This window comes from Melopsittacus undulatus, chromosome Z, assembly GCF_012275295.1.
Source record: "Melopsittacus undulatus isolate bMelUnd1 chromosome Z, bMelUnd1.mat.Z, whole genome shotgun sequence".
NCBI classification, from domain to species: domain Eukaryota; kingdom Metazoa; phylum Chordata; class Aves; order Psittaciformes; family Psittaculidae; genus Melopsittacus; species Melopsittacus undulatus.
In genome coordinates this window covers 28,640,399-28,654,320 of record NC_047557.1, presented here as the reverse complement: position 1 = coordinate 28,654,320, position 13,922 = coordinate 28,640,399, and the positions used below count along the sequence as shown (strand labels likewise).

At 37.3% G+C, this 13,922-nt stretch overlaps 1 protein-coding gene across 3 annotated transcripts in view; it reads right to left on the bottom strand.

Annotated features, from left to right (window-relative positions):
* Positions 1-4,790: 4,790 nt before the first annotated feature.
* SMARCA2 (SWI/SNF related BAF chromatin remodeling complex subunit ATPase 2) overlaps positions 4,791-13,922 on the bottom strand; it is a 115,103-nt gene continuing 105,971 nt past the window's right edge. For 2 of the 3 annotated variants that reach the window (XM_031054295.2, XM_005155011.3), the window contains exons 30-34: positions 12,895-13,000; positions 11,995-12,096; positions 7,565-7,697; positions 6,351-6,493; positions 4,791-5,694 (exon numbers count right to left, since the gene is read on the bottom strand). In XM_031054295.2, coding sequence (XP_030910155.1) covers positions 5,659-5,694; positions 6,351-6,493; positions 7,565-7,697; positions 11,995-12,096; positions 12,895-13,000 — 520 coding nt within the window. In that variant the 3' untranslated portion in view covers positions 4,791-5,658. Of the gene's footprint in view, positions 6,064-6,350; positions 6,494-7,564; positions 7,698-11,994; positions 12,097-12,894; positions 13,001-13,922 lie in introns of all 3 variants that reach the window. The other variant, XM_031054296.2, reaches the window with a different exon arrangement.

Genomic DNA, 13,922 nt, shown 5'->3' with positions numbered 1-13,922 from the left:
TGCCTTCCAAGATTTGGGTGGTGTAGTCAGAGTATTTGCCAGTGAAGACCAAGGCAAAGAAGTCATTAAGAACCTCAGCCTTCTCCAGATCCAAGGTAGCCAGTTCTCCTGATGGCTTCTGGAGAGGGCCCACGTTGTCCCTAGTCTGTCTTTTATTCACAATGTACCTATAGAATTCCTTCCTGTTATCTTCAACATCTGTACCCAAGTTTTATTCTGTTTACTTCTAACATCCCTAGGCAAGTTTAATTCTAAATCAAAGTTTAATTCTAACACCCCTAGCCAAGTTTAATTCTAACTTTCCTCCTCCTTCTCTCTCTCATTTCATGCTGAGACCAAGGAGATGGGAAGAAATGTTGCACAATGAAGCAGTAACTGCTTCAAGTCTCTAAGGCATCCAAGTGAGTACAAAATTGGTTTCAATGGAAGGTGATGGACAGAAGAGCAACCAATGCTAGAAGCCCAAAGGGAGAATGCACTTAATAGATAACACAACACATAATAGTAAAATTGAATATAATCCATCCTACAAATAACACAAGTTGCTATAAAAATTCACCTCCACCAGAAACTATGTCTGTTTTCGAGAAAGAAAATGACATTACAGTTCTCGTTTATTTGCAGTGAATTCACATCTCAGTATTCAGGTCTTCTCTGTGTTTTTATTTCCCATGTTCAGGTGTGAGAATAGCCTGTGTAATGGTAGCATTCACAGGTGACAGATGATGCATTACATAGCTTAAAACTGTTGATCCCACCAGAAGTGATAAATGCAATGAAGCATCAGTGTTATGTCACCATGGCAATGGATTATGCATGAAAATAGGACACCAAATACCAAGCACAAACTCAGGAAGTGACTGCCAAGCCGGAAGTTGTTGTGAAAATGGTCCTTGTCTCAGAAACGATTTCCATTACAAGTCTTCTGGTCACTTTGAAATGCAAGAACTTCATGTTGCAGTTATTTGTTGCGATTTGGCTTTTGACAGCAACTTGGCATACATGGGAGGAAAACACAAGCTTATATCATGTAACTGGAGAGGGATTTTGTTCTTCCTATGTCTGCTGTGGTCATGAAAATAAGGGAGAAATAAAATACCATAAGGATTAAAATACAAGGTCCTTATAATTGAGGCAATGGAATAAAAATACTTGATTGATGCATAACAGCATCAGATAAAGGCAGAGGGTTCAACATGTTCTTTAGCACACCCATCTATCTGTGTGAATGCTGAGTCAAAAGTATGATAAATATTGCCATACTCACAACCCGCACAAGTAAAGCAAATAGAAGGAAAAGGACTAGTGTCTAGAAAGCAGGTGTGACCTTCTATCCTTTGATTAGGGGTGAGCCTGCTAAAGTGATAAACAGTTCTGCTGCAAAGGAGTCAAAATTGGTATCATTTGCTTTGCCTTTAATGAACTTATTTCTCTTTTATTGTCAGTAACTACTTTTGCTAGCCCTTTTGTGAATCTACAGAACTTAAGTAATGTTTCAGCTTACACTTCAAGTCCCTATTAAAAATCAAATTCTTTTTTTTCTTCAGGAACTTTAAAATGTTTTGGAGGATGAGCAGAAGGGAAAGTAAGAAAACAGTCTAAAAATCTTTTTATGAAAACTTACCATTTTGTTTTTAACATGTTGTGACCTGTTTTCTGGTCTAGGAGTTCAGCGAACCCTATTGTCCAAGTGTTTTAATGAAAAAGTTGATGCAGACTTGTACATAATAAAGCTATTAATGCACTCCTTGGATAGTTGACAGAACTGAGCATGTACCAACAGCTTAATAACTGCACACTCTTCAAGGCTTACTACTGCATCAGCTGTGCCTTTGCCTTACAGTGCACAGAAGCTGTGGCAGGGTTTGCCATGACAGACCCTGCCAGATCTCTGCTTCAAGAATCACTGAATCGCCATCATTATGCGTGAGCTGAGTGAGTGCAGAATACTCCAGGGCCAGAAAGGTGGGGATGGAGGAACACCCCAGCACTTTTATTCCAAAAGCAGTATACATGACAAGGAAAACAAAAATGTATGTGGTTCTGAAAACAGAGCCAGTGCAGTACTTCTCACTGAGGGTCAGATACATTTAAGCATGAAGCCATTTATACTACTGAGCAAAAGGTTCTGCATTTTCTGTTTCTTTCAGAAGGTATGGGAGGGGAAAAGAAAAAGCATCTGAAATGTATAAAGCTGTTAGATGTTACTCATCCGGCCCACTTACATCACTACCTACTTCCCACGAGAAGCAAATGCAACAAGAAAAGCTCCATTTACTTCACTTTCTCAGTGCCCAAGCTACACCATTTCCAATTTTACAGTTTTCTGAAATTAAGGTAGAAAAGGAGTTAATTTCCCTCAACATGGACTGAAGCATTGTGCTTTTATTTATGTACTGTGCGAAAGTTATTCAAAGTGCTTTCCATGTCAACTTTTACTAGACAGGGAATTCAGCAAAAGGGGAAGTGTGCTTCCATCTTCAACATGGATTTCTACATACATTAACAAAAGATTTCCTCTTCCTTTCTTTTGGTAAAGATTTTGGAAGGTTACATGTGTCAACAATTTACCCAGAAACCTTTTTTTCATATAGCAATGTGCTGAGATTACCAGGAAAAATCTGATCTTGAAAAATGCAGTAAATTTATACAGAGAAAGAGCAAGACAACAATAAAAAAATTATTCCGGGTAGAAACAAATTCAGATCATAACTAAAGTAACAGGACCAATTTCAGCAGAGGCAGAGGCACGAACTGACAGTCATAAAGCAATTTTAATCTAACGATAATTGCATTTATTCTTGAAACTCAAATGGAAATTAAAAATATTTTGAAATTACTTAATCTGATAAAACAAAACCTGCAGCTAAGAATTTGAATGTTTTCCATCACTCAAAACGATATAGTCATATGGCTTAGTTACTGACTAAAAAAGAGTAATCTTTAATTTTTAACAGAAATGTTGGGTCTTCTTAGCTCATTTTTACTCTCTAGGTGAACACTCATCTGTAAATAATGAGCTCTTGAAAAATAAATCAAACTGGGTCACTGCAAAGTCATCAGGGACTCTGGGGATTGGTAACATGATACTGTGCCTTTTACATCTAAAGTGCCAGTTTAAATCCAGTCTAGTTCAGCAGTGACTGAAGCCTACTGCTAGATGCTTCTTGTCATGCATAATGAGTTGGTAGACTTACCGCATTTTGCAGTGAAAAAAATATTATTTATATATGGTCTTATGAAACCGTCACTGAATGGCTTCTGCAAAATAAACTATCCCATATACCAAATCATAGAATGGTTGGTTGGCAGGGACCTCTGTAGGTGACTTTGTCCAGCCCCTCTGCACAAAGAGAGACACCTAGAGTCAGCTGCTCAGGGCCATGTCCAGGTGGATTCTGAGTATCACCAAGAAGGGAGACTCCAAAACCTTCTTGGGCAACCTGTGCCAGGGCTCAGTCACCTGCATAGAAAGAAGTTTCCTCATGTTTGCAGGGAACCTCTTGTGCTTCAGTTTGTGCCTATTGCCTCTCATCCTGTCACTGGGCACCAGTGAAAAGAACCTGGCTCTGCCTTCTCTGCACCCTCCCTTCAGATACTAATTCAAATTGGTAAGGTGCCTTTGAGCCTTCTCATGGCTGAACAGTCCCAGTTTTCTCAGCCTCCCTTTGTATGTCTTATGTTCCTGTTGTTTAGTCATCTTAGCAGTCTCTTGTTGCATTCTCTCTGGTGTGTCCACGTCTCTCTTCTACTTGGGAGTCCACCACTGGACAAAGCACTCCAGATATACACCAGCAGTACTGAGCAGAGGGCATGAATCACCCTGGCAACACTCCTGATGTCCAAGATACTTTTTTGCCACAGGAGCGCACTGTTGGCTCGTGTTCACCTTGGTGTCAACCAGGACCGTTGTTTTCTGCATAGCTGCTTCAGACACTAGTCTTACCAATATGTCACTCTAAGGTCAATGTGATCACTCTGAGAAATACAGGTCTTCCCTTCAGATGGGGCAAATGTCTGAAGCTACTGAAACTAAGCAAAGCTGACTTATCGTAGGACTAATATATACAAATACACACCAGACAAACTTACAAATCACTTCTCAACTGAGCTAGAAAAATCTGAAACAAATACTATACTGCAAGGCAGTGTAAAGATGTGATGAAGACACATGCAGAGAAATATACTGTTCAGATAACACAGAAATGCTCTGTTTACGAAATGGGTCCTAAGCTTCCATGTTTTCTACTTACTGTATGTTCAGATCTAAGAAGTTCTAATTATCTGGAGTAGCAACATTAACTGCAGATATGTAGTTCAAATGTTTACACTACCACATCTTAGTGCATCACAACCCTGATACCTCAAGATAATATTTAAAATAAGCTGACTTATAGGTGGGCTGACTGTCTCCATAAGTAACTGTATTCATGCCCACTGAGGCCTATGGACATACATTTCCTGAGAGAAAATGAAATGTTTATTTTATTGCTTAATCACTTCAATTGTAATTAGGTAATGAACTACACATTTACTTTGAGGTATCATTTTACTACTTCCATTTTACTGTTCTTATCTTAACATGTAGTACGTCTTTTGTCTCTGCAAACATGTCTATGCTATTTGAATGAGATATTTTACAATCAGGACAGACCACAGTGGACCTCTCTACAGGAGGCATTCCTGCCCTGTCATCCTTACTATAAAAAGATTTTTGTGGACTTCTAACACTAGACCGCAACTACAGAAACAAATTATCTCTTTATTATAAAAGCACCAACACCACATTCTTCAAAATTACTGGAATTTTATTTGCCTCAGGCTTATGACTTGCAACCAAAGACATTGTGCAAAGAAAGCAAAGATTAAGTACACTTTAGGGAAAGGTGATAATCCACATTGGTAACATAGAAGATCAGTCTGATGAAAGAAGCCATCCATTACACTATATAGATTGCAATATTCAATAGCATTTTTAACCCAACTTTTTTAATCAAGGAGAAAAAATTAAGCAAAGTTTACAGTAGACATAATTTTGATACAATTCAAAAAGCGTTTTTCTGAAGATCATCAAGCGTAAAGTGTAAAAATGCATATGGGACAAAGTGGATGAAGGCTAACTACTGTACATTTATAAGCTATTAAACAAAGTTGCATATATGTACCACAGTGTAAAAATCCAATACAGAACAAATAAAAACTTTGAAAACTGCCTGATGAAAAATAAAATAACCAGTGGCTTTTAATGGCTTTTCCTGGTTATCAATGCTACAAAAGACTTTTTTTTTTTTCTTTCTGATGCCACTGAAAAACATTCTATCAAATGATAAAACCAGGCACAATCAAACCATTACCAAGTTAAAACCAGCCCATAGAAATATACTAACAACCCACATTTTCCATCAAAAGCTTTTTTGCTGTTGTTTTGTTCTTAAATCTTTTGCGGCCCATTTGGTCACAGTATGTTACATTTTTTGCTTTTTTACACCATGATATCATATGTTTGTCTGGCACTATCCTAAAGCTAATTTATAGAGAGTAAGAATACAGAAACAACCCAATGTCTATTTGACAAACTGTATTCACTGGGTGTAAAATAGGAGAGGGGAGAAGAGAAGGGGAAGGGGTCAGTTTTGCCAAGAAAATAAACCCTATGGATCACTCATCATCACTTCCGCTTGCTTCCGACTGGTCCTAGAGGTAAGAGACACAAGACAAGTCAGAAATTCTTTGCCAGCTATGTTGTGGAATTTGTTAAAGAGGGAAAAAAAATGAAAAAAAAGAAAGAAAAGAAGAAAGTAACAGGAAGAAAAAGGACAATTAAACTGTCAAATCAAGATAGCCTTAAGAAAGGTATGATGTTATATAACATTTCTTTTTCATGACATTTCATTAAATTGCTGTCGACTTCTTTAGAGAAGGGAAGACACAGAGTCAGGAAACACGAGATCTTTCTTTCTATGCAGACATTTAACAACTTGGAAGAGCTCTGTTTTCATTTGTTGCAATAGCAGAAGCACCCACCAAAGGAAAAAAAAAAATGTCAAGCCATCAGTTTTTCATCTGTGGACAAAAGCAAACAGACCGTGAGGTTTAAAGATTCAATGAAAGTAGATCAGCTCCAAGAAATGAGCTCTGAATTTCTTTGACTTCTTGTCTTTCAGCATTTCGACCAGATCTCATAAGCACACCCAGGTACAGTTGACACCCCTGCCTAATTTTCTCATGATGATCACTACAGATTAAACATTTGCTTAAGCATGAATAGTTGAGAACTCTTACAGCAAGCGGGACAGGGTAGAGACACAATCACTGTAACCACTTCCACAGTCTCAGTGATCAAAACTTACATTTTCATCTTGATCCTCATCACTATCATCATCACTCACAACAGGCTTGGCTTTTGCTCGGCTTTGCCTCTTCTTGCCTTTTCCCTTCTCCCGAGTTTTTTCTTCCTTCTTATTTAACTTTATTTTGACTTTCACAGATTTTGCTGCAAATATTTTAAAAGACTACGTTTAACTTTTCACTATTAAATGCTGTCTCTGTCCACAGAAATTCACCCCTGGTAGCAGCCTGATACTTCCCTCTGTCCTTTAACTGCACTCTGGAACAGTGAAGAAGAGGTATTTGATTTTATTTCTCTACTTCTGTGCAGTTTTAAAAATCATTTGTATCAAACTATAAAGAATAAGTTTAAGTTGACCATGTGCATTCTTTTCATTGTCAGAATGTACGGTGTCTACAGGTCCTGTGAGAAGACACACATCTAGAAATATTTTCTTCCTTGCCCATAGAAATATTTATCCTTTGTACAGACATTTTATTTAAACTACAGAAATGCTATGAGGAGGTGAATGACTGGCAAATCCTGAGCTGCATGCTTCGTAGACTTGTGTGACATATTTGGAAGGGTAGATCAGGGCCAAATGTTACAGTTTCTGTAATATTTGTCTGTAATCAGACAGCTATGGTAGCTGGACTATATGGGCAGATCTGTTGGGTGGCAGAAAATGGAATGAAGGGATCCCTCATTTTCCATTGTATCATGTTTCAAAGTCTCCAGTGACTGACAGAGTGTCACCTCCTTCAACTCAAACGAGTTTCAATTAGGCCTTGTCAAACTGAAGAACAGTTGCAACTTCTTCTGGTTCTTAACCAGTTAGTGAGTTTTCTATGTCACACCATGCCTGAACGATGACCACCCATGGATAAAGACTGTTTCTAGCTCTTCCAGGAACTTCTATTTACAAATAACATTAATAGGACTAGAAGGATTTACACTCATGTCCAATCAAATCAGCTTCTACAAAGCATCTCTGTGATTTGTTTCTGGGTTAAAAACAGTTTACTGTACTCTAAGGGGTATAGGCAGAATATACAGCCAAAAGACTTAAGCTTATTGTTAACACCCAACTGACAACACCCAAAGCAGCAAACTTAGTAAGTTACTCTTGCCAACAGAAAACAGAGCCTTATAATCAGTCTCCATGCAGAAACTGTGGAAAACCTTCCCTTCCATCCCTAGATGTACTTTTATTTCACTATTGAGGAGAGGACTTACATTCCGATTCTGATTCTTCTTCTTCTTCTTCTTCTTCGTCATCATTGCTTTCATCCTCGCTTTCTTCTTCTTTGGCTATCTTCTGTCGTGCACTTTTGAACACAGACTGAAGAACAATAGAATCCTCATAGATCTACAGTATGAATACAAACCCATGTCAGAACTGTAATGTCAAGAAGTATCAAAAATTTACAGCACAGACCTTCATTTCCAATGCAAACCCACAGAGTATACAGCCTTTTCAAATACTGAGTAACAATGCTTGTTGTATGAATTTTACAAGAAATGCCAACGTTAAATTTTCATGCTTTAAATTAAGAAATTTGTCAATAGCGAGTACAAAAAATTCTTTTGTATACTTTTAAATACTTTAAAAATGTACTACATATAAAATGTCCGGTTAGAGTGTTTTTCTGATAATTCTTACTACCACGGGAACTATTGTGTTTTTATTAGATCATCACAGCCTTTAAAAACTGCCAAAGCAACAGACTTCAGCAGAAAGCACCTTAATTTAAAAATGGGTCATAGTCTAGTGATACAGTTGATGACAGTGGCTAATTATCCATAGTTATTTTCTGAAATCTGAAGTGCCACAAGGAAAGTAATTTAAACCAAGCAGCTCATTCCTTCCTTCTCTCACATAGACAAACTACTTGTTCTAATTTTAGCACCGGTTTTCAAACATTCTGTAGCTTGCCATGTGTCTCTGGTATCTCAGATTTTCTCTTTAAACTCAAGCAGGAAGGGACTCTCAAAGGGTGAGAGGACTACACTTGACTTGTAACACACTTCTTGGATTAACATGGTAAAAATCTTGTTGCCTTGCTGAGTATCTGGTCCTTCGTAATCACCTTAACAAATGAGCTTGCACATTTTGTTGTGTAAAATGTCAGGAGCCAAGCCCTGGACAATTCAGCACTGAACAGTTAAAAACAGTTAATAGAAGGGTATAGTCATGGAATCACAGAATGGTTTGGATTGGAAGGGACCTTAAAGCTCATCCACTTCCAATCTCCTGCCACAGGCACGGACACCTTCCACTAGACCAGGTTGCTCCAAGCCCCATCCAGCCTGGCTTTGAACACTACCAGGGATGGGGGAGCCACAGCTTCTCTGGGCAACCTGTGCCAGTGTCTCACCATCCTCTCAGTGAAGAATTCCTTACTAATACCTAACCTAAATCTCCCATCTTTCAGTTTAAAGCCATTCTTGCTTTTCCTGTCACTACATGCACTTGTAAAAAGTCCCTCTATAGGTTTCTTGTAGGCTCCCTTCAGGCACTGGAAGCTGCTCCAAGGTCTCCCCAAGAGTCTTCTCTCCTCCAGGCTGAACAATCCCAACTCTCAGCCTGTCTTCACATCAGAGGTGCTCCAGTCCTTTGAGCGTCTTTGTGGTCTCTTCTCACTCGAGTATCTTCACATCCTTCTTGTGTAGGGTACACCAAAGCTGGACACAGAACTGCAGCTGGGGTCTCATGAGAGCAGAGTTGAAGAGTAGAATCCCCTCCCTTGACCTGCTGGTCACTCTCCTTTTGATGTAATCTCATCTACCAACACCTCCAACAGCCCTTCTCCTCAGAGCTTCTTTCAATACATTTTCCACCCAGCCTTTCGCTGTGCTTGGGATTGCCCTGAACCACATGCAGGATCTTGCACTTGGCCTTGTTGGACTTCATGATCATTATCACTTGAACCACACTGGCTTTCATACTAGTCCTTTGGCTATATTACATAATTCCTTGTATAAAAGGACACTGCATACTTTTGAGAAAGATAATTGAAGTTTTTTGGCTGCCATGATATAATCTATATGTTAAAACTACTCTAGTACTCCGCAGGTTCAACAAAATTAATTAGATAAACATTTTTTTTTAATACTTCACATGAAATATGCAATCTCTCTTCACCTGACCACCATGTCTCACTGCAGGTTGCTCCCCATTCTTTAAGTACCGCTGTACATTTTGTTGTGAGATATTTGACTGCTCTTGACCATGACAAAATTTCTTGACATACATGATCGTGAATGTTTTGAAAAGTTTTTTCTCCTATTGTCTTACAACACTGGGCTGTGAGATCCTACAGCTTCCTTCCTCTAAGTCAAGTGATTATTGTCTTTTTCTTATGCCCACTTCTTTTCAAGTCAGTTATTGATAGAAGCCCCTCAGTTCCTCATGAGGATCATTTATTTTTATTACACACAGGCTTAACATATTCCATTGTTCTTAGGAATGGCTCTGTCAACTAACCTTTCTGTCCTTTCCCAGAACAAACACCTTTCTAAGACAAAAAAGACTTAAGGACACGTGCAACATTTTTTAATGCCAGTCACTACCTATTTGAAGTATCATTGTGACCCAGATTTTTAAACATAATTTTCTAGGGAAATAAAGAAGTTTTAAAAATTATTTACACTTAATGTGGAATTATTTGTAATATTCAGTATCTATTACGATCCAGAAAAAAACTTGCACTGCTTCACGAAAAGCTATGCAAATAAAAGTTTTCTTATTTTGACCGAAATCCAATTCCAGCAGGTTTCAAAAAAATAAGTAGCAGTGGCAGTTCAACTTCCTTAGAACGGGAGTAGCAATGACAACAGAACTTCATGACAAATGACAGCCTTAATAACAAATCTTCTGTTTCAATAGATATGTAATATTTTTAACCCCTTCCATGTCTGTGTTTCATTTGACCATTACAACATGAAGAACGTTTCAAATCACTGAGGACAAAATCCTCAAAATGCAGTCTCCCTGAAACCCCTCGTAACTTTCCAGCTCAGATGGAACTGCTCTGTGCCAAAGAAAAGCAGCATGCATCATACTAGCAGAACAACTCAAGTTTTACTTGAAGTCACTGTGTACTTCAACAACTGCCTGAATTAGCCTGTTGTTTTTGGGTGTGCGTGCAAATAATCTTGTTTACTGAGGTGAACTGGTATATTAGAGGAAATCTGGACACAAACTATTGCAAAGTAGCCTTAAATACTGGACTGCTGCAGAAGTGTCCCACAACTCTCTGGAAAACAAAATGAATGGTATGAGAACTTACTAGAAATAAACCTAAAAATGATACTTAAGAGTTATCTGGGCTTCATGCTATAAATAAGTAATGCTAGCTCTGGTAATTAATGTTTGTACACTGGAATAAAAAATAATACTGCAACACCTTCATATAAGTTGGGTTATTTCCAAACAGAACAGCAGTATCTATTCAATGTTTCTACCCACTCAGGATTATTCCTGCCAATTCAACCACCTGTGCTTAACAAGAGTCCAGTTTCCCATTAGCAACTTGAGCCATTCTCATGAGACTAATTTCATTATTATTCCCATTTAGCTACTACTTTGATTTTTACCTCCTCTACCAACTTTTACCATTCTCTAAAGTCTCAGTGACAGTTTTTGGTAGTATTAGCTTTCCTTCTCCTTTTTATTTTTCTTATTAAGTGGTTATCACTAGATATTTATATCTGTTTTACTGCCACAGGACTAAGCAGTAAACTGCAATTTACACTTAGACAGGTAGCAAATTTTTGTCCCACACTTCCTACCATTATTAATTTCCATATTAAAATACTGCATATATTACAGAAAACATTTTATGTCTCTAGATAGCAAAAATAATCACAAAATGATGAGCTGTATTTAAGAATCCTTAATAATTAATTGCATTCTCATTTTAGTTTTTAGTTCTTAAATTTTAATATAAACTCTCCAGGTCAGCTAAGGGTCATCAGTCTTGTTTAGGAATTTGAATGATCCATTAGTATTGGCAGCATCAGCCTTTGGCTTTCTTTTACTTAGGCTTCTTCTAACACAAATGCTTCCTCTCACACATTACAGGAGTTCACTTCATGTTCTCTGTTTCAATTTAATATTGTGTTTGCATCACACGATTTGGACTTCATCTATAAAAACAATCATCCAAGACTATGTTTCACGGTATTGTGACAACTTTCTTAGCTGTCACCCAGCTTCTTTAGTCAGTCCTTCCTTTTCTGCCAGTGTCCTGTTCCAAATTCACAGCACTAAGCACATTCTTGTCTGTAACACATCTGTTTGAGACAAGATATCGCTTGCCTCCTAAACCTCTCATCTGGGGTTTATTACTACTGTCTCTTAAAATTGACACCTCTATACACACAGCCTTTTAACATAGATTGAAACAGTCTTTACAGCAGCTCTAACTACACAGATCAGAAAAAAAAAGATCTCTGAATCAGAATCAAATAATTTTCACTGCATGCACAAACTGCAGCTGTGTCAAGCGAATTCTGGATGATTCTAGGAATCTGGTAATTTTTCTCTATTCAAAATAAAAATTAAAACACAGGATTTATATATAGAATATAAAAATCCAAAAGCACTGAAAACATTAGGTAGGGAAAACCTGTATGTTTAACACCAAGTGGTTCATTCAGACCTGCGATCCCTCCAAATTGAATGTCTGAGCATTGTGGCACAGCAACATGACATCTTTCTCCAGGTCTCCAAGACTTCGATACTTATGATTGCGAATTCTTTCCTGTTGCGTTTGTGAAGAAAATGAAAAGAAGTATGGATGGGCAGTGCAGAAAGTGGTGCAGAAAGAAAAACAACAGACAGGACACTAAATTAGTATTTGATTTCAACACATTAAAAACTTTCTTAAAAAAAAAACAACAAAGAAAACAAAAAAAAAAACCCAAGCAAATAAATAAAGTCTTAAAATGTATTGTCAATATACTACTCAAGAAAATACACCAGGATAATAGAGTAAAAAAATTAGCAACTGCTGTATGAACTGGAAGGTACAGAAGCAACAGAAATGGAGCTCTTGTGGTATAAGGAGTTACAGTTTCTTCTTTTTAGCACAGAAACAAAATAACCTGTGACATGAATCAAATTCAGAGAGTTAAGACATTACCTAATATGCAACAAGTTGCATAAATCCAATCTGACTTTGCTGTTCCAAGACCTGATGCTAGTTTAGGGGTGACTAAATTACACTAGAACCATTAAAACTTTTCAAACAGTGTGTTTTTATCAAAAATGTGCTTATACAGATTTGCAATTGGGTCTTTGCAAAAAAGACACTGAGATGTCATCTCTGGAGTGTCATTCATGTCACATGACTTCATTTTAATTTGACTTTGAAATTATAATGATATACTGCAATATACACTAAATAAAATTCCTAACAGGGTGTGTTACAATGTTTAAAATCTAAGCCACAAATACAGGTAAATGCAATATTCACATTCTTGTAGTTTTAATACAACTTCATAGTCACCCTTTTATATAACACACAAATGGAGGAATCTCCACTTCCAAAAGAGGTTACCTTTATTTTTTTGAAGTCGACTGGTTTCCTAATCAATTCATAATACTCTGGTAGCTCTTTCCTAGAAGGGAGTTGAATGAAGACTTCACTTAGCTGCCGTCCTGAACTGTTGAGAAAAACAAATCCATAACGTAAAGAATTAATAGAAGTTTATCACAAAACACACACACATAGAATCTAATAATAAGAAAAAAAGAAATCCTTCAGAAAATCAGAAACTGAACCTTGCTCTGATTTTTTAATTAATACCCTTTGTGCTGTTCTAATTTATCACCATCATAGAATCCTATTTAGGCTTTACCTAAGCAGGATCAGGACTTGAATTTGAATTCCATAGTAGTTCACTGAGTAGAGTCTTGTATTTTCCAGTTTGTTCTAGTCTCAGCTAATTTTTAGCAAGTATCCCTCCTGTCACTCTAAGTTTATCTTCCTGGTCATTTTATAGTTGTTTTGTACTTTTCTGCCATAGTAAACTATTTATTCTTACTGATTTCCACTATATCAGACCCTGATTGCTATCAGACTTAACCAGATGTTACCAGAACAACAACAACAACAAAAAGTAACTTTCATTAATGACTGCTAGGTTTCTGCAAAGATCACTGTATGTGATTTCAATGTATTGAAAATCATACTACCATTTGTACTTTTCCAGTCATCTAAAATAAAGTGATGGGTTATCTAAAACCCTTTCATATTCTAGGAACATTGCCTATCACTTACAGGTGTTCAGAATTTCTAAGATTTCCGTATTTCCCATTGTTCATCCCTTACAGCTATTTCTACAGTTGCAAATAGAGGTTTGTTTTATTTTTTTAAATCTTCTTATTTGTGGCTTCCCAAATAATAAATGGCTATACATCAACTGGAGAGGCAATGTGTTGATGGCACTTACAGGTTTTCTTTTTTTATTCTACATGTATGTCATTTTTTTCACAAAGCAGCAGGAAAAAGCTCTGCTGAGAAGAACTAATTCAAGGCACATAGCATTCACAACCAATTACCAGCCCACATTCACATGATTCCTG